A 25,680-nucleotide genomic window follows, 5' to 3' on the forward strand; every position below is an offset into this window, starting at 1 on the left:
ACACAGAAACACCCACACATAAAACACAGACACACACACACACACACACACACACACACACACACACACACACACACACACACAGTCAACAAATTTTCAGTTCTACAAAGTCTTGGAGAACAGGGGAGACATTAATTAATTAATGTTTATTATTTGAGGGTAGAACTTTAAAGACACAAATCAGTAGCCTAACTCTTGAATCAGGCCAGGTTGGTGTCACAACCATGTTGTAAGTGGGTGACAATCTACCATTTTCCTTCAAAATTACATTTGGAGTAAAGAGTAGGGAAAAAAACCAATTTAGAACAATAATAAGAATGGCTGGGGGTAGTTGGGGACTTGGTTGCAGCAACCTAATTAAGATGATTTAGAGCTGCCCAGAAGGAGCCTTCATCCTGTTGATTGAGCATCCGCTGACATCTGCTACTGTTCCATGTAAAGCCCAGGGGAAGTCACCTAAAGGGTCCTGTTCCATGCCTATTCTAGCAAAAAGGCATATGTCACTTTCTCAGCACACTTCTGTGTGGACCACAAAGGTTGTTTTCTAGGTTAGAGTAGAAGGATATTTGCTAGAGATCTCCTATGCTGAGTAAAGGGTCCTCTAAGCCTTGGTTTCCACCAAGCTAACTTCTCTGTGAGCCTCCTCAGCTCAGCTAAGAGCACAGGCTATGTGCTGTTTGCCCTCAGCCTACACACACTTCTGCTGCAGAGATAGCTAAAGCTCTGTCTCAGAGTGACTTGGCCACCCCAACAGAGTAATAAGAATTGTGAAAGTTCATGGGAGGAAGATGATGGACTGTAGAAAACTGCCAGTCATTACTTTGACCACGGAACATGAGGTGTTCAGTCCATGACTAACATCTTAAATAGGGAAAGCTGGATGGTTTCACAGCAATTCCAAAGGAATTCAGAGGATATGAATCATGTCCTCCAACCTAAGCCAACCCTGAACAGACCCTCATCATCCTTTCTTAATCCTTCCAGTCAATCTGTTCATCCCATTTCAGAACTAAGAGTTAAAGCAAGCCCTATGAGTTAGTTGATTTCTAGTGTAACCAGACTTGTCAAAAAAAATGTATATACATACATACATATATATATATATATATATATATATTATATATAACAGTCCAAAATAGCCTCAAATTATCCTACTATTACCATTTCCTCCTGGGTCTATAAGCAAAAGGCCTTTAAAATGAAAACAGCACCAGAGAGCCTGAAATCTAAATAGTCGGTCTCATAGGAAGGCTGCAATAGTGGAGAGCTGGGCCTCTGGAATCAGCCCCATCCATGTGGCCTGTTATTTCTTCACTCAGACTTAATAATATGTGCCTGGGGTCAATTCCCTGCAAATCAGCTTGAACACAATCACATCCTTGGTCACTTGTTCAAAACATTTTCAGACAGGTAGCTGAAACAGATCTATAGTAGCTGCGAGGAGTAGTTTGTGGCCAAAGGAAGATGCCGATGTAAGGCTAGGGTAGAAGGTGAGGCCAGAGTGATGTCTGAACATGTGCTGGTGGCAGTCTGTCTGGCCAGCATTTGCTCTTCTGGCTACAGTGCTGCTGCTGAGGAATGGCTCCATGTGGAAAACATACTGCGGCACCAGGTGAGTTGGTAGCGCACTGACTCGCTGAAGGGGACTGTGATGCGCTTTTAGCTGTGGTTCCTTCACACTGGGGTGGTTATAAGACTTCGCTGCAATGATTATGTGCAAAGCACTTGGCAACCTTCAGCACACACTGAAAACGGATAACGTTCTTCACTCCTACATATCCTGCCACCCCTGCTCGCTGAAAAACTTAACGCTAGGATATTCTCAATTCTGTGACTACGGAGTATTTGAGTATTAAGGTATTCCTGGCTCCATGAAGGTGAGAAAGAAGGGTGCCATTAGTAAAACTAGTAAGAAAAGTATCAAAAAACTTTGAAATGAGGCTGGCACCCCCCTCCTTTTCACTGTTACTCCAGTTATGAAGCAGATCACCAAGCATGACTGTTCTTGTTCTGTACAAGGCCGCATAGGTAATATTCATAAGCTGTTTGCATCTGCCACACACATTCAACTATGTTGTTACAAAGTGAAACTACCACAGACAGTGTGCAGTATGGGCAAGTCATGTGCCAAGGGCCAGTAACATGTAATTGGCTCTAACAGGTGGCTGACCAGATTAGTCCATAACTTGCTGACCCACAGTTTTAGTGAACACAAGTGTGTTTAAATTTGCTTTTTGGGGCCGGACGTTGGTGGCGTATGCCTTTAATCCCAGCACTCTTGAGGCAGAGGCAGGCGGATCTCTGTGAGTTCAAGGCCAGCCTGGTCTCCAGAGTGATAGGCTCCAAAGCTACACAGAGAAACTCTGTCTCGAAAAACCAAAAAAAAAAAAAAAATTGCTTTTTGGTACTTGATTCATATAATGGTACAGTTATTTGCTAGATATGAGATTCTGACTTGTCCAGAAGGTCATAAGCATTTTTCTTCCCTCATGAATGCCATCTATTATATCATAGCCATGTTTTAACACACTTCTAAGATGCTCATAAATATTCACCTTCTTTGATGTCCTTAGGATCATTTTGTCCTCTCTTTCCCTCATCAATGGGTTACATACTTTCTTTGCATGTATTTGCTCACATCTGTGAGAATAGTATTTTCAACTTTAGAAAATGATATTTTGACAAGTTCGTTAATTAGAATAACACTCTAATTACAGAGAATAATATAGCTGTGTCTTGGAATAGGGACCACTACTTTGAGCAGTAGACCACGTGTGATATTTAGCACAAAACTGGCTCGTGTGCATCTGTCCATAGTCCTGTATGTACAGTAGACACTATGAACCCCATTCTGCAGATAAGAAACTAAAACGTCACTATTAGTCAGCATAGTTAACTAGCTATTAATTAGTATAACTTACATGTTCTCCGGGGCTTCCCTTGATTCACAACCTAACAACAGAACTGAATTGTCTCTCTCAGAAAATTAGCTTTGACTTAAGTACAACCCTGTTTGAGCGGATATTTTAGTTTTAATTTGTGACTGTAACCCAATTTTCAGAACCTATCATGTGGCTACAAAAGACACGGATACCAGAGTGTGAGCTCTCCCGTGCCTTTGTGCTCCACTGTATCTCATCCCGACAGGTCTGAAATGTTTTTACCTCCTCTGTTGCACACATTCATTTTGTCGTGCTTATTGTTTTCAGGTGACTTGAAAGAGGGTAAAAATAAGGCAGATAAGAAGGATCACTCCAGCACCGGAAATGATTCAAAGAAAACAGATGGTAAGAGTGTCATTCTCATCATGATTTTAATAGAGTGTGCGACTACTGCAAACATGTTAGCGTTGTGGCAGGAGGGAAGCGGGCTGTTAATTTGCCCTCACATTCCTCCCTGAATGAGACCTCGTTGCATTTAATGAGCACTAGCCACCCTATGCAGTAAGTTACAAACCCCCGCTGTGTCTTTTCCTCTCTAGCCTACTTTCTCATCACAGATGCTTTTTATATGTCCCCCTTTCCTGCCTGGTATTCTTTATTGCAAACTTCAGAGGAAACTTGATTCTAGACTTGCTGACTGCAATTCAGTAGACTAACACACATAGCTAATTTATGAGCTTAGAACCATTGATTGCACAACATAAATAGGATATGTTTAGTGTTTTCAGTTTTCACATTTTTTATCTTGAATAAGCTATTGCTTTTGGTCAAAAATAAACATGAGAATCTGTTCAGTGTTGGGTTGGGAATCAAAATACACTCTTAGACTCCAGTTTTCCCTAGAATGAACAAATACTGAAGACAGTGACAATGCAGGATCATATGAATTGAACCTACAGTGTCATGAATGGGTGTGCAGTGCAATGTATACCATGATTGAACTCATAATGTAAAACAGCTTCACGAATGAATGGGCCTACAGTGTTCCGAATGGGCCTTCAGTGTCAGAAATGAGCCTACACTACAAGGCATTTAATCAATGAGCCTGCAGTGTCATGAATGGGCCTGTTATGTGATATATTTCATCAGCAACTTTCTACTCATCTAAAAGCTTGCAGTGGCAATTACATTACCCTCCCCACTTGGAACTCCTAGATGGTGCCATCTACCCTCACCCATTATATAAATTTCATTTTTTTCACTTGTAACCCAGTCTCCTTCATGCATGGGTATGATAATCAGATAAAGTGAGCTTCTAGGAAGTGGTTTTGTGAAGAATGCCATATTTTCTTTGCATTTTTATCCCCCGTTGACATCCTATTTAGTAATAAGCAGTTGTTGAATAGTTAGTTTATATAGAATATCTTTGAAGAACAAATGCTGGGTAATCAAATTGAGTAATAAAGTGAAATTTAAGGGCAACAATGTAACTATTAAAAGGAGCTAGGAATGGATTTGATCAAAACACATTGTATACTTATATGAAATTCTCAAACAATAAGTAAAAATATATTTTGAAAAAGAAATAAAAAGAAATTCAAGGTCATCCTTGGGTTCAAGATCCCCCTTGGCTACAAAAAAGTTTAAAGCTAAGCAGTTAGGATTTCTTGTTGCTCTTGCAGAGGGCCAGGGTTTGATTTCCATCACCCACATATTAGCTCACAACCATATGCAATTCCAGGTCCAGGGATAAGACAGCCTCTTCTGGCATCTTCAGGTAGTGCATGGATGTGGGACATACATATGCAGGCAAAGCAACCATACATACAAAATAATAAAAATAAAGATTGAGGGAAGGCATCAACCCCTCTTTCTGTAGTCATAATGGCATCTGTCATTACTTTCATATGTAAAATTTGTTTTTAAACTGCTGCTTTTAAAAGCAATGAGAAATGTCCCTTCAGGTGTCTTATCATATTATACCTAAGGAACTCACACCTGTAATTTCTCACCAACTTGTGTATGAAACCAGACACCACTTGCCTAATGAGTGATCCCTCCTTGAATAATTATGACTAAGCAGTGAATTATGCAGAAATAAAATGCAATACAAAATGGTGACTGCTTAGCTCTCTACCCTCTATGAGAAAGATTGTTCAAATACCAGAGATTCTTTGTCAAGTGTCATCAGATCAAGTCAAGGCAACTCACCCCCGAAATTGCTCTGTGGAGGAACAGTGTTTCCTTAAAGCCAGCACTCAGATACCTGCCCCATCCTGCATTTAACAACTGGCCACACTTCCCCATATGAGTTCCTACAGTATAAACACCTAGAGTCAAATCAAGCCCCTAACTTTTAATATGAAAATTTGAACATCATAGGTAACACCATCATCATCATCATCATCATCATCACCATCATCATCATCACCATCATTGTTGAGGATCAAACCCAGGGCCTGTGCATGCTAGCAAAGGGTTTTACCAAGGAACTGACACCCAATCTTCATTTAGTTGTTTTTAAATAACTGACATGATTCCATTATAAGTGCAATGGGTTAAATTTGATCATCTTCATAAAGTCTTCTTATTTTAACTGTGCCCTTTAAGCTGAATTATTCCCAAGTATTTAAAAGAATTAAATTAATTGGTGCAGTGATTAAGTTCTAGATTCTTGGGAACAAATAAGCAGAAAAAGTGATTGTTTTATGAACAGGATTCTCGATCTGATGCTAAAGTGAACTGGCTGCAGTAAATAGTGACAAGCCCTGCTCTCTGTCCCTGACATCCACCTATGGCACAGACCTGCAACTGTTTCAAGAGAGACTCAGTACTCCATGTGCTTGTAAGCTTGTAGGAAAACAGGCTGAGTGTGTTTCACTTCCTTTGTCACTGCTTTGGAATCAGCAAGACTGAGAGCATTAAGCTTGGAAGATTGATGCTATTTTCATTCAAAATCCTTACCTAGACTAAAGCCACTTCTTGGAAGGAAGAAGTGGAAAAGAATTTGATGATTTTCATTTATGCTTTCCTTTTGGTCACTAAAGGCCTTTATTTAGAGAATCAATTGAAAGAAGATATATAGATCAGTAGTTAGGTTGACAAAAATAAGGGAATAAGATTAGAAATATTTCTTTTTAGGGGTCCTATTATATTTGATAACCAGGGGGAATTGCTTGAACTTCCCAGTGACCTTCCTTCCATCCTTACTTCTGAGAATCACTGGAGGCTGTAAGATGCAATATCCTGGTGTCTGTCTCTACCTTTGGGATGCACCTGCTAGGAAGAGTAAGGGTGGACTGTTTGTGTGTCTGGTGTCCTGGCAACAAGGCTGCTCTACAGCATCCTTTTGGTCTCTTTTTTGGACAGATGCATTGCTATCTTCTAGTCACATTTTATTGTTTTCCTGGTTTTCAATCTTGATGAAACTTTGCTTTCTTTAAGGCGGGTGTTCTCAAATGATTTGAGTCTCTTGAGAACTTTTCTTCACCATATTGTCACAAACTTTGTACTCTGTAAATGCATCTTCAGATCATATGATATATATAGTAGGTCAAAATGACAAAAGTCTGGAAACTCTTGCTGTGGCCTGACCTCTTCTCCCATACCCAAGTTAGCATCGCTGTTAACTGGGACCTGGAATCCTAATTACTTTAAATTTAGCCCTTACTAACTTGAGTGCTCAGCTTACTTTTCAGTACTCTGCGCTATTGCATATTACACAAAGATAAACATTCTGGAGTTATTTTCCACGAATAGCTAAGTCCATGTATCTCTCTCTCTCTCTCTCTCTCTCTCTCTCTCTCTCTCTCTCTCTCTCTCTCTGTGTGTGTGTGTGTGTGTGTGTGTGTGTCTGTGTGTGTGTGTGTGTGTGTGTATGCATACATACATACATACATACATACATACATACATACATACATACAAACATACAGGAGGGAAGCATGCATCCTCCTCAGAGGATTAACACTGTTTCTTTTCCTGGAAAAGTATCTTGCTATAGCTATCTATGTATTGTAAGAAAAAGTAGACATTTCTTTAATAAATGAATTGCCCTTAGCATGAGAATCCAGCATCCTTGTGGGTTGTTTTCCATGAGTACAGAGGGCCAAACATCTGGAGTGCTCTGGGTCGCAATTAAGATAACTCATCATGACAACACACGTTTGATTAATATCCTAGTCCCTTAGCCATTTGTCTATGGAAGCTCCTTTGACCTAATTAAACAAACTGGCAGTAAGTGAAAGCTGTGCTTCAGCATGAAGAAGCAGGAAATGTTTGTTCTTGGAAGCATTATACAATCTTGTTTTCTCAAGTACTTTAGCTACTATCTGAACACACTCCAACGTCCCCACCAGAGAATGGAGGGGAGAGTGGCAATGTTCTTTATTTCAGGTGCTCGCCACTCGTCAGGACAGTGCTTCACCACTGACACTCTACTCGGCTGTGTTGCCTAAATGTATTGATTTGTAAACATCACTGTTGTTTTCTAATTAATTTTTGGATTCTATTCTGTACATTGACCAAACAGTTAGGGATTATGTGAGCTCAGTTATGCAGAAATCTGCTTTTGTGGTTTGAGGATAGCTTTTGGGAATTCTATGGGTACATATGGATGTGGGTGAGAAGTGGACAGGTGAACACTTGCAAAACCTCTGCTTATTTTAGTGATGGACTTAGTCTTAGGATCAGGGAAACACAGGACCTGTGCTTACTCATGGCCCTGGCACTGATGAGTCATGGTGAATCAGACCCATTGTCTCTTTTTTTTTAAATTCATTTTGTATTTGAATTAGAAACAAGATTGTTTTACATGATAATCCCAGTTCCCTTCTCCCTCCCGTCCTCCCCTACCACCCCCCCAACTAAAACCCTGCCTATCACATATCCTTTCTTCTATTCTTCCCCTGACTCAACCTTTCTGTTCCCTCATGACTTCTGCATCCTTCCTCTTCTTCCCAAAATGTGTAGCCCAGGCTGGCCTCGAACTTGTGATCCTCCTGCCTCTGCTTCCTTCAGCAAATTCTACCAGCGTGCGCCACCACAACCTGCCCATTGGCTCTTAAAGAACTAACATCCACCATAGATCAATGCATTGTGAATATAGTTTAGGCTGAATCAATGGTACATTATACAGCAGAAGGTGGTGTGGGGCAGCTATTTACTTTTCCCTGTGGACTTTGTGCTTTGGAAGTTTATAACATATATATATATATATATATATATATATATATATATATATATATATATATAGTGTGTGTGTGTGTGTGTTGTATGATGGAAAATTAAATTGTGGGCCAGGCAGTGGTGGGGCATGCCTTTAATCCCAGCACTTGAGAGGCAGAGGCATGTGGACCTCTATGAGTTTGAAGCCAACCTGGTCTACAAAGCTAGTTTGAGAACATCCAGGGCTACACAGAGAAACTCTGTCTCGAAAAAAATAATTAAATTGTGTTATAGGAAGGAAAATATCTAGCACCCATTCATGCTTTTGGTCCAGCCACTTAGAACCCAGTCTCTTAGCAAATTGCTGTGTAGTTAAAATGTCAAACAGAAGTCTATTGCATGTTCTTTGTTAAAGACAAAATTAAAACTTTTCAAACAACTTTACATTGCTATTATTGATATATAAATTTTCATTGTTTCATTTTTTCTTCATGGCATTTCTTTACACTCTTGATATCACGTTATATTTGTCAAGGAGCCTGGCTTGGCAGAGAAAATAATAATAATGTACTTATTTTTTACATTTGTAATTAAAATATAATTCTGTCAACCCTTTCCACTTCCCTTCCAGGCCCTCCCATGTCACTTTCCTTCAACTCCTCCCATGTCCCATTCCATTCTCAAATTAATAGCCTCTTTTTCTTTGAGTGTATATACATATGTACAGATATGTAAATACAACCTGTTAGGTCCCTTTTTGTTATTTGTATGTACATGGTTTTAGGACTGACAATTTTGTATTAGGACCAATCTAAGAACTCATCCATGGAGATATTAGTGCTCTGTCTCTCAGTAATCACTAGTTGCCTGAACTTTAGTCTAGGAGTATGGCTGCATTAGCGTCTCCCTTTCTGTCTTGGCACATCTATGGATATCATCATTATTCAGGTCTTGTTTATGTATCCATTTCTAGTAGAGGCAGTCACACTGCAGGCTTCCTGGGATTATGACACTTACAATCCTTTCTTTCCTTTTCCGTGGTGTTCCCTAAGAAGGAACTGTGCTTCAAATATATTTGCTGTGGCTAGGCAACCCACAAACTGTTACTCTTGGCATTGTTACAGTTGCGATTTTCTGTGGATAGTTTCTATTTTCTGTAAAGAGACGTTTCTTTGATGAGTGTTAACAGCTACACTTGCCTGTGGGTATAAAAATAGGATTTTTGATGTAGTCAAGGAATTATGCTGGAATAGCAAGTGGCAAATAGTACATTATCTTCTGAGATCCATGATACAACTAGCCCCAGGTAGTTGGCTAGGTACTATGAAGAGGCATGATTTCCCTCATGTTAAGTAGCCCTCAAATCCACTTAAATAGCTATTGGTTATCATCGATATGTGAGTGCCTGCATGAATATCTTGCCATGATGGTCATTGTTGTGGTTTGTAAGTGTCACAAGCTGGGTAGGACTGTTTAATTGTTTCCATTCCTTGGCAGCTTCATGGTACTTTCTGGTACTGTGGAAGCTAGATTGCTAGATAGGCTTTCAGGTTACATTCCACTTTAATAATCCAAGCTGTGTCCAAAGTGTGTGCTGTCTTCAGTAATAGGGCCTTATATTCAACCTCTGAGAGGCATCCAAGAACTACAGCTGTAATCTATGGTTTGAGGAGTCATCTGGACTATCCTGTCCAGCCACACAAGAGAAGGTACTTGAGGCTGGTATTGGGATTTTGGATTGTCTGTGGTACTTTCAGGGAGCATTGTCAGCCCAAGTGGCATCTCTCTCTCTGTCTGTCTCTTTCTGTCTGTCTGTCTGTCTGTCTGTCTGTCTCTCTCTCTCTCTCTCTCTCTCTCTCTCTCTCTCTCTCTCTGTGTGTGTGTGTGTGTTATAAAATGATTCCTTGAGGCTCTATCAAACAACCTTGGTGCTCTTTGCTCCTCCTCCTCATTCTGTATTGACCTCCCTCCTAGTTAGTGCCCCTTTCTCATTTTTCTATTTTCCCTTTAATATTATCTGCATCCTGCTATTCCCCTCTCAAGCATCCCCAGGGTTCCTTTTACTTTTCTGGCTTCTGTGGTAACTCCATATTAAATGCTTTCATCTGAAGATGTAGAACTAGGTACCATAGATGAAAGAGAATATGCAATGTTTGTCTTTCTGCAGCTGGGTTTCCTCATCCAATATAAACATTTCTGGGTCCATCCATTTAACTTCAAACTTCATGATTTCATTTTTCCTTACAGCCGAACAGCATCCCACAAATGCATAGATACTGCCTTTTTATTATCCTTTCATTTATTGAAGGACATTTAGGTTGTTTCCATTTCCCGTTTATTGTAAATAAGATGTCAGTGAACAATGCTGAGCAAGTATCTGTGGAGCAGGATGCTGACTCTTTTGGGCATCTGCCAAAGACTGGTGTAGCTGGATCATATCATAGGTTTATTTTTAGTTTATTTTTAGTTTTTTGACCATTCTCCATACTGATTTCCAGAGTGACTACACCAATTTGCATTCTGACAAACAGTGAATAAATACTCTGTTTCTCCTACAGCCTCACTAGCATTTGGTATTGGTTGTTTTGTTCATCTTAACCATTGACTGGGGTGAGATGAAATCTCAGAGCTGTTTTAGTTGCATTTCTCTAATTGCTAAGGATGATGAACATTTTGGGGGGTAGTTCATAGACATTTTTCTGTTTTCTCAATAGAACTTTCTGTTTAGATCCCTGTAGTAGTTTTAATGTAATTGCCCCCCATAATCTTATAGGGAGTGATACTCTTAGGAGGTGTGGCCTTGTTGAAGTGGGTGTGGCCTTGTTGGAGGAAGTGTGTCACTGTGGGGACAGGTATTGAGGTCTCCTATGCTCAAGATATGCCTAGTTCAGTTCACTTCCTGTTGTCTTTGGATCAAGATGTAGAATTCTCATTTCCTTCTCCAGCACCAGGTTTGCCATGTCACACCGTAATATTAATAAACTAAACATCTACCAACCCAATTAAATGTTTTCCTTTATAAGAGCTGCTGTGGTCATGGTGTCTCTTCACAGCAGTAGAAACCCTAACTAAGACAATCCCTAACCCATTTTGTAATTGGGGCATTTGTTTCCTGCCCTCTTTCTTTTCTGAGTTCCTAGTATATTCTGGATTTCAATCCTTTATCAGATATGTAGCTGATAAAAATTCTCTTCCATTCTGTGGGTTTCTTCTTTATTTTATCGATTGTTACTTAGCCATATAGAAGCTTTTTGGTTTTATGATTACCCATTTGTTAATTGTTGGCCTTAATCTCTGAACAAATGAAGTCCTACTCAGAAAATCCTTTCCTATACCGATTATCTTGCCTATGTTTTGTTTTATTGGTTTTAGCATTTCAGATTTCAAAATGAGGTCTTTGACCCACTTGGAAATAATGTTTGTGCTGGGTGATAAGTATGGGACCAAATTCATTTTTTGGCATGTGGGCATCCAATTATCCTAGCTTCATTTGTTGATGATGCTTTTTATAAGTATCAGGTGACTGCAGTTTTATGCACTTATGTTAGGGTTTTCTATTTTGTTCCATTGGCCTACATGTCTATTTTTGCGCCAGTACCATATTGTTTCTTTTACTATAGCTCTATAATATGTCTTCAAGTTTATCTCAAGATATTTTACTGTCTTTGATGCTATCTGAACTTTGATTGATTCTAGAAGTTTCATGGTGGAATTCCATGAATCTCTTATATATAATGTCCTGTAATTTACAAATAAGTATAATTTAATTTCTTTTCCTTCTATATCCTTTAATTTCCTTCTATTTACATAGAAGGCCAGTCTTTCCAGCACTATATTGAAAAAAAGGTAGGGATAGTGAACAGCCCTATCCTATTCCTGATTTTAATGGGATTGCTTTAACTTTTTCTCCATTTATGATGATTTTTGGCTGTCTGTTTGAAATATATAGCCTTTGTTAAATTGAGTTATATTTCCTTCAGGCCTATTTGCTCTAGATCTCTAGATCTCTTATCATGAAAACATGATTTTTCTCAAAGGCTTTTTCTGCAGCTATTGAGATAAGCTTTTGGTTTTTGTCTTTAAATACATTTATATGATTGTTATATTTATTGACTCATATGTGTTGAACCATCCCTGCATTTCTGGGATAAAGCCAGCCTGATTACAGTGGGTGATCTTCTTGACATGTATCTTCATTCAGTTTGTTAGTATTTTATCGAGGATTTTTGTATCTCTGCTCATCAGGCATATTTGTGTGTAGTCTTTGTCTGTTCCTAATTGTGTCTTTACTTGTTTAGGTATTAGAGTAATACTGGCTTCATAGGATGAATTTTGGGTTATTCCTTCTGTTTATAGTTTTTTGAATAATTTAAGAAGTATCAATTGTAGGTCTTTGAAAGTCCAGTAGAACTGTGCTGTGTGAATTTTTCTGCACATGAGGCTTTTTAGCTGGAAGACTTTTATTACTTTCCAATCTCATCCTTTGCTATGGAACTGCTTAGGTTGTTGTTATCATCTTGGTTTAACTTGGTAGCATGGAGAAATCAAGAGATTCATCTATTTCTTTTAAAATTTCTAACTTATTGGAGCACAAGTTTTTAAAGTATTCTCTTACAATATTCTTGCTTTGGTGTCTGTTGTAATGTTTCCCTGTTCAGTTTTGATTCTGATAATTTGGGTACTATCTTTCTTCTGATTGATTGGGCCAACAGATTGCTGTTCTTATCTTCTCAAAGAATCATTTCTTATGATTGTTTGCATTGTGTTCATTTCTATTTTATTAATTTCTTCTTTGATTTTTATTATTTCTTGCCATCTACTTCATTTGGACTTTTGTTGTTCTTGTTTTTCCAAATTCTTGTGTTATACCATTGACTCATTTATTTGTGCTTTCTCTGATTTTTTAATGTAGGCATTTAGGACTATAGATTTTGCTTGTATGCCCTTCAATGTTTCTATCTCTTTACTGAATTTTGTTTTCAAATCTTTAACTATCTTCATCATTTTATTCAGGTGAGAGTACAAATTTATATTATCTTGGACATCACTCTGGTATTTATTGTTTTCTTCTTGGAGTTCAATAAAGTATTTGTTAATGTCTCCTTTCAGTTCTTTAATTCTTTGATGATATTTATGATTGTCTTTCTAAAATCTGTGCCCTGGTCTTCTTTTACATAGTTCTCATTAAAGAATACTTCTATGGGTCTACTGGTTTTGATGAGAAGGATACTGTTTTTAAGATTTGACTTGGTATATGGGCTTCTTCCTTTGGTTGTCTATCTGGCTAAGAATTTATCCTGCCTTAGATTGGGTGAGTGCAGAAGCTAGTAATTGTAGCTAAGCCAGGTAAGGGTGGTGGACAAGCTGTTTAATTGGACCAGGCAAAGATGGCTCCAAAAACACAGGGCTAGAGCTTGGTCTATGTGTATAGAAATGGCATCAGGCAGAGGCAAGGACTGGAAAGGAAAGCACTGTCTTAACAGTCAAATGTGGCTTGCAAACAAAGCAGATTCGAAGGACTTGAATCTAGAGCTAGACTTGTGGATGTGGAGATGACAACAAGTGTGTTGAAGGATGGGTAATAGAGGAAGCAACTTACCAGGCAAAGGTGACTGGTGAACAAAGAAGGTTCCTAAGCTGTGGATTTGGATCTGAGCTTCTGGGTCTTTAATGACAGTGGGCAGTAGTGGGAAGATAAAATTTTGATGGAAAAGATGTTCTTCCTTTATTAAAAAAAATTAATATTTGTGTCCAGAACATGTAACAATACAATAGTAATAAAAATTACATATTTATTTGTTTCTTGCCTAGAAAAAAAATTCATTTTGTCAGGTTCCATGTAAATAATTAGAGAAACAAAAGTAATAGTGCATCTTCACAGAGAAACTCTACTGATTTGATTAAATCCTTTAAAACAACAGCTTCTTTTGAAATAAATACTGACCCACAGTATAGACCACTGTCTATATTTTTAATGCCATGTCATGGTTAGATACCCACATTCTCAAGACCAGCATCAAATGCTCAAGCCTGGTATTTATCTTAGAGCTCTCATAGGAAAGAGTCCCTGATTTGCCAGTGAGGACATACGTGTTTCTAAGCATTGGATCACGACAATAAATTATATTTTTATTCTGTGCTTTGGAACCATCGGGAAAGCATCAGATTCGTCCTCTTTTTCCTCTAGTCGTCCTGAATCACCCCTGGTTTCTTGAAGTAGTAAATTCGAGGAAAGCATGGAGGAGCAGTCAGGCTGAGTCAGGTCAGGAGTCTGTGCCTCCCAGACTTGTTTTGAAGGACCCCCGTAGCCTTCATGGTTCTGATACCTTCTTGGCTTCTCAAATCCAAAGACTGAACAAGCTGTCTTGTACAGAGATTGTGTCTTACACACCAATGTGGATACAGACCACTGCAGGACTTACTGGCCTGGCAGGAGTGGCTGGGGCCTTGGAGGTTGAAGAGGTGGCACTTTACTTAAAACAGAGAGTAAAAGCAGAAAGACAAATTGAATCCTACAAGAAAAAAAACATGCTACACAAAGGAGGTTTTAACACAGCAAAGGCAGAGGAGAGCTTAACACCATCATTATTTGCAATGGTGTGACTTGGATTAAATAGAAAGACAATGTGAGGGCGATCATGAGACCCAAGAACCTACCTGGAGTAAAAACTACAGCATCTTATTGTGTTTGGGGCCAGATGGGGGCATCCTTCAGGACAATGGCATAGGTCAGCCTTTTAGGAGTTATGGTCCCACCTTCATCTATCATCTATCCATCCTTATCTTTTTCTATCATCTACTGATCCATCAATCCATTTGTCTGACTAACCCTGCTAGGATACATGATCAGAGCATTTGTTTGAACAGTGGTGGGACACTGATAATGTATGCAGTTGAATTAGCTTAGAATAATTCTTCTAAAATCGTAACTTTTATTGGGGTTGTAAGAGAAAATGTATACATTGAAAATAACCCTTTAAAACAGCTGACACTGTCTGAGACTAGAACAGTGAAATCTACACCTTGATAGAGTCTAATAAATATCTCCATAATTATATTTTTTAGTATTTTCTTCTTATTAAAATATACTTAATTATATCCCAGAAAAATTCTATTTAACAGTTAAAATTAGGTTTTGTTTTTCATTTATTCTTTCCATTTCTTTTCCTGTTTAATGTTTTGCAGATCTTTGAGTCACTCGCTATATGGCTTTGATATTTTTGTTGATTGCATATGGAGGTAGCAGCCATGGTATTTTTCCATTTGAAAATAAGGATTTGGGCACTGATCTGTCCTCAGCCAAGCCAGTTTATTTTTTGGAGTCTGAGAAGTAGTTGAATCAGGCCATTAAAAAAAAAAATAAACCAAATCCAAGAAAAATGAACAAGAAATATTTGCAGTGCATTATGTTTGTTCAAGGCCAGGGCAGGGTTCTTATGATATCTGCCTTTCAATACTTTGTGATGACATGAACAATATGAATGATAAACACATTTTAAAAGCTATATCACACTCACTTGAGCTTTAACCTGGAAGGTTGTAAGGGCCACACTGAGTACCTCTTTCCTGCAAGTATGGGAAAGGCAGAATAATCAAGGATACTCTGTTTTAAATCCATCTCCAGTTTCTGTAGTGAAGTTGCTGAGATATCATAGCAAATGTACATGAAGTACATGAAGCAAATGTACTTATGTGGCTTCTTGTGCCGCATGTTTGTGCTTCAGGATTCGAAGCTAACCAGGCTCCCCAGTGTCAGATGGAAGAAGACTTAGAGCAAGGAGCAGGTAGGGAGCTCTTGCCATAATAGTTTCTCTAATCATCCCAAGATGGGCCTCATTTCCATTTTAGCTCATGAATTGGTCCTTTTAAAGCAAGTGAATTTAGCAATATTTTTGTGGCCTTCAGAGTTGATCATGGATTTAGAATCAGTGAAATTTAAAGCAATGATTGTGAATACAGTGCAGTACCTCAGCCGCTCTTATAATTTGTCCTCAATGAAACATTCAGACTTTAATGCTGATCCGCTCTACCTCTTTAAGAGATAGACCCCGCCCCCTGACAATAGTCAGGGCACGCCCAGGGACGTGCTATCACCACATCACCCACCACTCTGGGTATGCATCTTCACACATTCTGTGGTCCTCTGATGTTTGCTCAATTTTAGTTTAACCTGAAAACAAATACAAAAATCTGAAATGCATAAGCCCACATAGGAATTAGAGTGAGGAGAGGCTCAGCTGTGATTGACAAATCAGGACAAGGATGCCTGTATGGCAGCTGTCTCTTCTCCAGAGATTAGTTGCACAGCCATCCATAAGAGACTTCTATATTGAGAATATAAAATTTTGGCATACCACATCATGTTTTGTATATCATGCCATGAAGGACAAAAGGGTGTTTTTAATAGTTTTTAATCATTCCACCTTTTCCATACAATGTACCTTACCCTCACTGAATTCACTTCCTTGCACCTAAGAAATTACTTACTGAGTATGTGCTATGTGCCTAGTATTGCTCCACACTCAGGAAATGTTAAAAAGGTACACTTTTCCTCTTCTCAAAGTATCAAGTTTGTCAGAGAACACCATCCTTTCTGAGTAGCTATAGGCTTTCTTTCTTCTATTATTTCTCCCAAATGGGTGCAGTTGCTAATGGAGGGTAAACATAGCAAGCATCCAGCCCCAAATGGAGAGGAGCAGCAGGAGGTCTAGATCAATGGCCCCTGGAGAACTGAGAATTGGCTGTAATTACAATAGACCAGAAGGGGCTCTCCCAGCTCCTAACTCCTTTTCAGCCTGATTTCAGCTAAGTCCTATTTAGGAGAGGATCTTTAAAGTTGAAGGAGAAGCTTTCCTTGTCCTCAGATGCCTCTGAAGCCTTCTGTACTTGAAACTGTTACCCTTCCTGAAGACCGGAACCCTTCATTGCTGTTCCTATGAGGCCCTGTGCAGAAGGGAACTTTTTACACAGGGAAGGATGACTTGATGAACCACCATCGGCAGCCAGTCTTGCAGGGGGTGTTATTGTTTCAAATTCCCTCCAGGACCCATGAGGTTACATGGAATAGAGTACATTTAGTGGAAAAAATAAATTTCAGTATTGTCTATTTCCACTAATTTAATACTGGATCCATATGCATGGTGATTTGGGCTGGGCAAGGTCTTGTTTGAAATGTCTTTAGGAACTTCTTTAAGTGAGCCAAACATTCTGAGAAAATTTTTCTTTGCATGGAAACAAGATTAGAGTAATCTGATTTCTTCTGATCCCACTGACCAGTGAAATACACAGTCCGGACTGTCAGTCACTGTCATCTCGGTTACAAAAGAAAGAGGCTTATTAAGCACATTGCTTGAGCAGAAAGCCTATAGGCCCAGTTTAAACAGCCCTTATGTTTGTATGTGTGTCTGGGCCTAATCTGTGAGACTGTCCTTTTGAATAGAGTGAATCTTGTTTTGGGGAGAGGAGTCTCCTCTATCTCCCAACTGGTTTTCTGCCACAACCAGTCTAAAGGGTCCATTGATCTCCTTGGCTTTTTGCCCCCAGACTTTCTTCTCCAGAGACCTGAGGGTGGAGGGGAGGGAAGGCAGCATTGACACCTTTCTTTTTCTTTTTCTTTCTTTCAGATCCAGAAGAGTAGAAAAGACCTCACATAGACTGGGGCTGCCAGTGTCTCAAGCCATTTTAGCCGAGCTTCTTCATTCTCCTTCTTCCACAAAGACCCATGTCTGGGGAAGGTGTACAGCTTTCAAAACCAAGTCCCACATTTGGCCTTCCCTCATGCTGTCTCCTCCCAGGGGCCTCTGGGGGTTGGTTGGCTTGTGGTCTTAGAATTATGGGGGATTTTTTTCCCCCTGAGCACACAAACTCCACTTGAGGTTTGTTTTGCTTTGTTTTCATTTTGGTTTTGCCCCACCCACACAGCAGAATGCAAATATAAAAGGCCATTTTACAATCCATCACTAATAATCTGGGTTTCACAGCACCTGTTGAGCCTGGTGAAAAACTGACATCCTGGATATGCTGAATGAGACTTGGAAAAGTCCCCCACACGGTGACTGCCATTTTGATTTTGTTAGTGCTGTTCACTTAGAATGGTGCCTTTCATACTGGCTCATGATGGTGATGACAGCCAGGCTGGCTTTCATCACAACTAAAGTGAAATGCCAATCTCTGGTTCTTTTTACCAGTTGAGAACATTCATTTTCTCCAGTTTATTTTAAAGCTTAAAATTTGTTCTTATGCTTTTTCCCATTTGTATAATATGTACTTGTTTATCTTTTTAAGAGGAGATTATCCTATAGGAATATGTATTTGATGCTTAATTTATTATCTGTAAATCCCTGAATAGAAATCTGAATGTGTTAGCTGGTGACCATGCTGTTGGTGGGTCCTAAGTGTATTCGCTGGGTAGCATCCCTTGCTAAGAGGTCACTGAAATGTTGACTGCTTCCTGGTCCTTTTCTTTTGGGTATCTATAAATTGGCTTCATTACTTTATAAACTTCTTAGAAAGGGAAGTGATAAGGGACCCAGAATCAGAGAGCTACATCAAGTAATAATTTTCATTTTAGTAAGATTTTAACACCATGAAGGAGCTGATTAGTAGCACAAATAGGAAATAAGAAAAATAGATATGGCAGGGAGAGGGGATAAATATAGATTATCCTGAAGCCAAACTGAAAATGGAATTCAGTAGAGTGCAAGGAAAGTGTAATTTTTCTCTCTCATGGTGTGATTTGGATATGAATTTTTTTTATTATGCAGTTTTAGGTCCCTTCTAAAGAGTGCCATATAGAATTAATGACAGAAAGAAGATGAGCTAGGTAATGAGCTTGAATGAGTATCATAGATTTCATTTCTAAATTAAAGTATAAAGACAGATATTTTATAGTCTCTGTCTGCTTTAGTAAGTTATTAGTATTTCTGCAGCGGTTAGAGAAGACTGTGTGTGGTCCTTATGACCTCTTGACTCATAGAAGTAGGCTTCAGCAAGAAGCTGTGAAGAGAGTTGTTGCCTGGAACACACACTTACCTGATGTTTACACAACTTTTCTCTATTGGTTGGACATTTGGCCTCATTGTAACACCGACCCTTTTCCATTGCTCTGCCAGCTTTCCTAACAGCAAATCATGAAATTCAGATTTAAATGACTTTGGGAATGTAAAGGCTCAAAAGTATGACTAGAACAAGCCATGAAATATCTAATTATTATAATACAGGGCAATCTGATGGGCTTTGATATCAAGGAGACAGTAAGGAAGAATGAGTATACTGGGCAATTGCTGAGGGTGGCTGTGGAGGAACAGTGAGGATGGTCAGGGTTGGTGAGGCTTGGTGTGAGGGAAGAGTGAAGATGATGAGGACTGGTGAGGTAGATGATGTCCTAAGAAGGCAACAGCCCAGTATCATGGACTATATTTGTTTTGTGTAAGAACAGGGGTAACTGGGTACCCAGGATTTGTAAATTACCTCCAGTTTTACACATTGGCATCTAACTCAGATGCTTACACTGCACCAGTCAAACAAAAATGTGCTTATGAGCTGTATGCAGCCCAGGGGTTATTGGCTTGCAAGCTGTGTTCTTGAAGGTAGAATGATTCTGTATGCCAATTAAATACAATCATACAAGTGTATGGCCGTTTATGTCCTTGAAACATGGGCCTTTTACCTCACATCCATTCTGTATTTTTGTATGTGAAGCATTTGGGCCGTTGATAAAGAATGCCTACTGCTTCATTTTATAATCTAGAAAACGACACTACACAATATTTGAAAAAGAAATAGGAATATAGCCATTTTTCTAGAAACAATGAAGATAGAAACGTTTTAAATTTGCTGTTAGCCATTAATCAGTTGAAAAGGAACAAGAGGAGAGCTTCATGCTAGTAAACTTTTCTTAGAACACTCAGGAGGTACAAAAGTTCTGCTAACTTAGTCTTATTTTTTAATTTCTCAAGTGTTAAGGCACACTGAATAAAAACACAGAGTAATTTGTTTAAAAACATAAAAAAATGCATCACTGTGCTATAAACTGATCCTAGACTGATAACACACTATAATAATTATTCCAGGTCAGTATTCACATGAAGAAACACTATTTCCAAAGCTGTAGCATGTTTTCTGTGGGGTTTACTTTACTTGAAATGGCTTCTTCTGAGTTGAGAGCATCATTATTCCACCAGCATTATCTCACTGCCCCAATCACTCATCTTGCTCTGCCTCATGCACACGGCACAGCCTTGCACACCAAAGTTACAATGAGAAACTCTGGACACAGCATTGGCACCCTGCTCATTAGTATTATAACAAACCACAAGCCTTTTATGTTCCTGGGTGTAACATGATAACTGGAGCCAACACTAGAGTCGCATCTTCACATCACCAAACAAGCCTGTGTCCAAGTTGTATCACTGTGGGCTAGACTTAGGGCAGAGTAACTGATCCTTACAGAATTCAGTGTTTTATTTCTTATTTGTAGCTGCCTTTCCTAGTCTGTGAGTCCTAATAACTTATGGCAGCAACTAAAAGATGCATCTCTAAACCATTAATGGACTGTCTTCCACTGGCTATTTTGTTCTCGGAGTTTTTAAAAACTATGAAAAACAGCTGATAGGATTCTTCACACTAATACCCTTAATCATCAAAATCATGCTAAACACCAAAGCCAAAGACAACCTATTGTTATGGATTCATCTCATTTACAGACTCTCAGACATTGTATTTTCCAACTCCAGTCATGCCTTTAGAAAGTATTAAAATGAGAAGTTACTGTTGTCATAGAATGACAAAGAGGGGGTGGAGAGAGAGAGGGAGGGGGGAGACTGTTTTGTGCTCCATATTCTAGGAGTTGGGAGCTTGAACTCTCCCTTATCTCACAGATCACATTTCCTTAGATGGACATGAGATGGGGTGGGTAGGTATATGGATGGATAGAGAGAGAATGTATATTTTCTTCTGGTTCTTGTTAATGTCGGAGTAGAAATTTTGATAATGAGAAACAATTTGTAATGTTCTCCCATTGAGTGTGGGGAAACCAATGGATAAAAAGTAGAAAATCTTTTCTCGTAATGAAACAGGGAAGATTCCAGAATTGAAAGTCTGAGTGTAGCATAATTTTCCAAATAAAAGAAATTGGAGAAGTACCTTTTCTCCCAGTCAGACACTTCATTCTAACTCTTAGATGCCCTCCACACTTCGAGACTCACAGAACTTGTTTGTCATAGTGCCTGGCACTCAGCCAACTCAGAAGCAGAAGCAGAACTGTCAGGCAGGATCATACCATTCCCTTTCAATGCAAAGTTCAAATTTCCTTCACCAATATTCATCAACTTCACCATCCACATGGCTGCATTCAGGAGATGAGCATTCAGGATAAAGGCATACATACTCTAATTACACCAATAGCTTACCACATGAGAGGGAAAACATAAGGTAATTTGGGGGAAACTGTTAAAGCCAAGAAGTACATGAAAATAGATTAAAATGGTTTCTGTGACCTTTAATTTGAGAAAAAAAAACAAAAAATCAAATCAATACAATGAAGTTCTTCAGAGAATAATGAGCCAAGAAGGACAATGGTACAGACCTACCTGAAACACTCATGATTCTGTTTAGAACCCAGGTTGAAACCTGGACTCTCTTGGAGCAAATAGGAAATACTACCCATGCAGCACGAGAAACCACTGCACCATCTACTCTGCCAGCGTGGTGGGCACAGCGCCGAGCTGCAGCCAAGCCAGTGTTACAGGACATCATGTTTCAATAATGATGTTATATTGGTTCTTATTCTTGAACAAATGGGAAATTATACTTGTAATTGATCAACAGCGATCTGTGATTAAAGGCCTCATTATCACTGAGAGAGTGAGCATAATGAGAAACCAGTAATGAACAGCAACAGTGTTCCTCTAAAACCAGGAGGCTCATTACCCTATGTCCAAGCAAAGACACTGGTGGGCACAGAGGTGGCCTGGAGTCCAGGTGTAATCAGGCCATCTGCAAATTTTGCTGAATTGTTAACAGCCATGTGTCTAGTGAGGTTAGAAAATGGGTTCTTGTTGGACATTTGTGTGGGGAAGGTGCTCTCCTTGGGATGGTCAGGGATAAGCAACAGCTGCTTCCTGTAAGATCTTGTTTTCACAGGAAGTAATGGTGAGGGTCTTTGGGGGTCCTGAACAGAGAAGTTCATGGTCAGCTTTAAGGATTAAGTCCTAATTATCTTCTTATATCATCTCTCCTTCCCATTTTCAATAAAATATCGGCACACATATTACAGATGCATTACCATTAGTTCTGGCTTTTGTTCAAGTGAAAGCGGGTTAACACCAGCAGTGGGAGGCTTCCTTGATACACTCATTCCCAAACTAAGTGGCCATTGCAGAGCCAGAAGCAGTGGGAATGGTGGGTCCTTTCAGCTCACCCAGGGCACACTTGCCCAGTTTCTTCTGGGGATTCCTCTACCTTCTGGGTGATTGTTGGCTGTTAACAGTTCACAGTCAGTGTCACCAGGGGCATCTTTTCTGTAGTGGTCAGCTTCAGCCATTGCCTCCGAGATGCTCATGCACATCCTTCGTAAGAGCTGATGTCTATGCTTGCAAACGCACTCACAGAGAAGCTCACAAGAGCCCGGTGACTGGAATGGCTTCTAAGCAGGTGCTCAGGAAGCACAACCCTGCTTACCTTTGCTCCTCTGTGTGCTCTGTACTGGGGAAGGGGCTGTGTACACTGCTATCCTTGTCTTCAAATAGGTATGTGTCACATGTGTGCTGATATAAAAGTAATCCAAGATTAATATATACAACTTTACATTGAAAATCTACAGCCATACCTATCATCTAGTGATGGATTCTAGAAACAGACTATAGAGAATTCTTCCTTTTTTTCTTGCCTGTATGATATTTTATACAATTTTATATGCTGTAAGATTTTAAAATATTTTTGCTATTTTCATTTGTAGATCTTGGCTGGGGTTTTATCAGCTCTTGTGCTCCCGTACAGCAACACCCCCCGCGTCATTTTGTGAAGTGTCCTCTCCCTGCTTCATGCCCTTCCCTTTGTGGATCCTGTCTTGTCTCTTGTTTTCTGGCATTTTCCAAGTCTCTTTAGTTGATTCTGCTCAGATAAGCCATTCTACTTGCAATATCATCTGAGTAAACACCAAACAATGGGGATGGGACACATTTTTCAGGGTAATCTAAGTGAGGAAGTGTAACATATTAAAAGCAAGGTAGAGTTAGGTATGTGGGCAGGAAGTGGTAGATTGGTGAAGAGAAGCAAGGAAAAGGAAATCTAAACGGGGAGAAATTATTTAAAGCCACGTGATCACTTCTAGGTTAATCCAATGTCATTGTCTCCCTTGACTGTAAGCCGATTCTCTCGCTCTCTCTCTCTCTCTCTTTTTTTTTTTCTGTCACAGGGTTTTCTCCTCTGGATGTTAGGTTGTTACCATGAGTCTGTAGACTCATTCCTTGTAAGGAGTGGCCCTGGTCCTGGCTGTGTGGGAATGGAAGGTGGAGACCCTAAGCCTTAGACTTTGCTGCCATTCAGATCCAGAGAGCTAGGCTTGTGGGAAGTGTCTGAAACAGTATCCAGAACACTGAGCAGAAGTCTGAAGCAGGCAGGCAGCCATTCTTCTAGACTTTTCCCCAGATCATGTCACATGCATAGTTGTTGGGGGGAAAGTAAAAAACTTATGGTTGTGTACTGCAGGTGTCTTTCCAAAAAAGGCAGCCAGAGACTGGTATGTCGTCACGTCTTCCTTGGTGTGAATGAGTCTCAGGCAGGCAGAATGCAGCTTTAAGCTTGCATGGATGTTTTGCAGGGCTAGGGGGATGGCCATCCATGCTAAGGAAGAGCATTCTGTTCCCCATGGTGCTGCTGCTTCATGCTACAACTTGTTCACACACTGTAACATCACACCTCCAAAATGCAAAATCAAAGCATGGGATGCGTGTCAAACAGAGAGTGCCAAACTGCTGTTACAAACATTAAATATGTCTATTGTAAATCTTCATTGCATAAAAGAGCCTGATAATCCTTCATGTCTAACTCTCCCTAGCATCTAGTCATAAATAAATAATTGTATGCTCCTCTAATTGTCAAATAAAAACACGAGTTAACCTCTTAATTGGAATTTGATCGAATGAAAAAGCTGCTTTTTTCTTGTAATTGTTGGTTGTTGTGATCTACATTTTATGCCAAATTTGGGGCTTCCGGAACCCTCTCCACCCTCCCTCACTTGCATTCTCCTGAATTCTGGGCAATGGTCAAGTAGCAACTACTTTTACTGCACAGTGGTGGATATTCACAGAGCATGACTGCGTGTTTGTGTACTCACTGTGGGCTGAAGGTCGTGTTAAATGAATTATCAGAAGCTGTTCCTGTAGTTAGCCTGCTTCCAAGTTATTTTTTCACTGTGCATAATGGTGTTATAGTCCTGGATGCCAACTTTCAAATTCTAAACTGTTTTTTATTTCTCCCTTTTGGAAATGTTTTCCTGCCCTTCAGAATAGACTAGCCTTAGTCTAGTCATTATCCTTGTCTTTTGGGGCCAGAAGCCATTTACATCATAAGATCAGTACCCAGCTGCTAACTTCAAAGCAGCCACTAATAGGCAACCCCTTGTGGTGATGAAGTGTACCACACAGCTACTACTCTATGGCTCTGTGTATTATTCTTGCACAGTAACTATTGGATTACTAGCCACCTTGTAAATTATAGCTTTCAGTGATGCACTTCTGCCCTATGGGATTTGGTTGTTTTATAATAAAACTAATGTTACCAGATCACTGATAAGAACTTAAAGTCACTTGTACCACTCCATCCCACAATTAATCACTGAAGGTGTTTCACTGTGTTTCCTTAAGGTCTTTGACTATGCACGTTTACACAGTTAAGGATATACAGTGTACTTAAGTAATCATTATAGCTCATTCATATAATATCGGCATGTAAGCATTTTCCTGTTTTTTAAACCTCTTCAATAATACAATTTCAGTGTAAGCATAATACAACGTTTCATCTTGCAGTTATAGTGCAGTTTACTTAACCACCTCTCTGCTATTGGTCAGTAAAGTTAGATGTTTTTATTTTATAGTCCTAATTTTCAATAACAAAAATGATTCTGTGTGTATATTAGTTTTGTCACACTCTAGAATATCTCCACTGGACAAATCAGATGTCCAGTTATAAGGTCAAAGGTTGTAAATATTCTGGGTGTGTCTAATGCCAGAGCACTTTCACATGTTAAAAGAGCTTATATCTCAATAGCATAAAATGCTAATGCATAAAGAACTCTTATTTTTTGTTCTTTGAGATGAGCAGACAGTCAATTCTCACCAGAGAAAACAGAACTGATGGTGTACTGTGGGGAAAGTATACTTAACACCACAGGTATGAGCGCTAGGTATTTATAACTATTGGACAACACTTTGGGAAGTTCAGTTTGAGATGTTCCAAACTTTCAGTGATTTCTCAACTAGAAAGACAACCTGGTGACCTTTTAGGGAATAAAATGATACAAATGATCATTTGTTCTGAAACATCAGCCCACTACCATAGGCCAAATGGAACACAAAGATGACGCAATGATGTCAGCAGATATACTTAGCAGGAGTGACCTGAAAGATATGAC

At 39.4% G+C, this 25,680-nt stretch overlaps 1 protein-coding gene across 8 annotated transcripts in view; it reads left to right on the forward strand.

The window, feature by feature from the left end:
* Pde1c (phosphodiesterase 1C) overlaps positions 1 to 25,680 on the forward strand; it is a 258,046-nt gene that overhangs the window by 195,291 nt on the left and 37,075 nt on the right. For 6 of the 8 annotated variants that reach the window (XR_004771036.1, XR_004771037.1, XM_035448641.1 and 3 more), the window contains one exon: positions 3,210 to 3,287. Coding sequence is in view for 6 of the 8 variants with exons in the window: in XM_035448641.1 (XP_035304532.1) it covers positions 3,210 to 3,287 (78 nt within the window). In the remaining 2 variants the exon portion in view is untranslated. Of the gene's footprint in view, positions 1 to 3,209; positions 3,288 to 15,772; positions 15,833 to 17,671; positions 19,682 to 25,680 lie in introns of those variants that run through there. The other 2 variants (XM_035448642.1, XM_035448643.1) reach the window with 2 other exon arrangements.

The sequence above is a fragment of the Cricetulus griseus genome, chromosome 8 (genome assembly GCF_003668045.3).
Source record: "Cricetulus griseus strain 17A/GY chromosome 8, alternate assembly CriGri-PICRH-1.0, whole genome shotgun sequence".
Classification (NCBI taxonomy): Eukaryota; Metazoa; Chordata; class Mammalia; order Rodentia; family Cricetidae; genus Cricetulus; species Cricetulus griseus.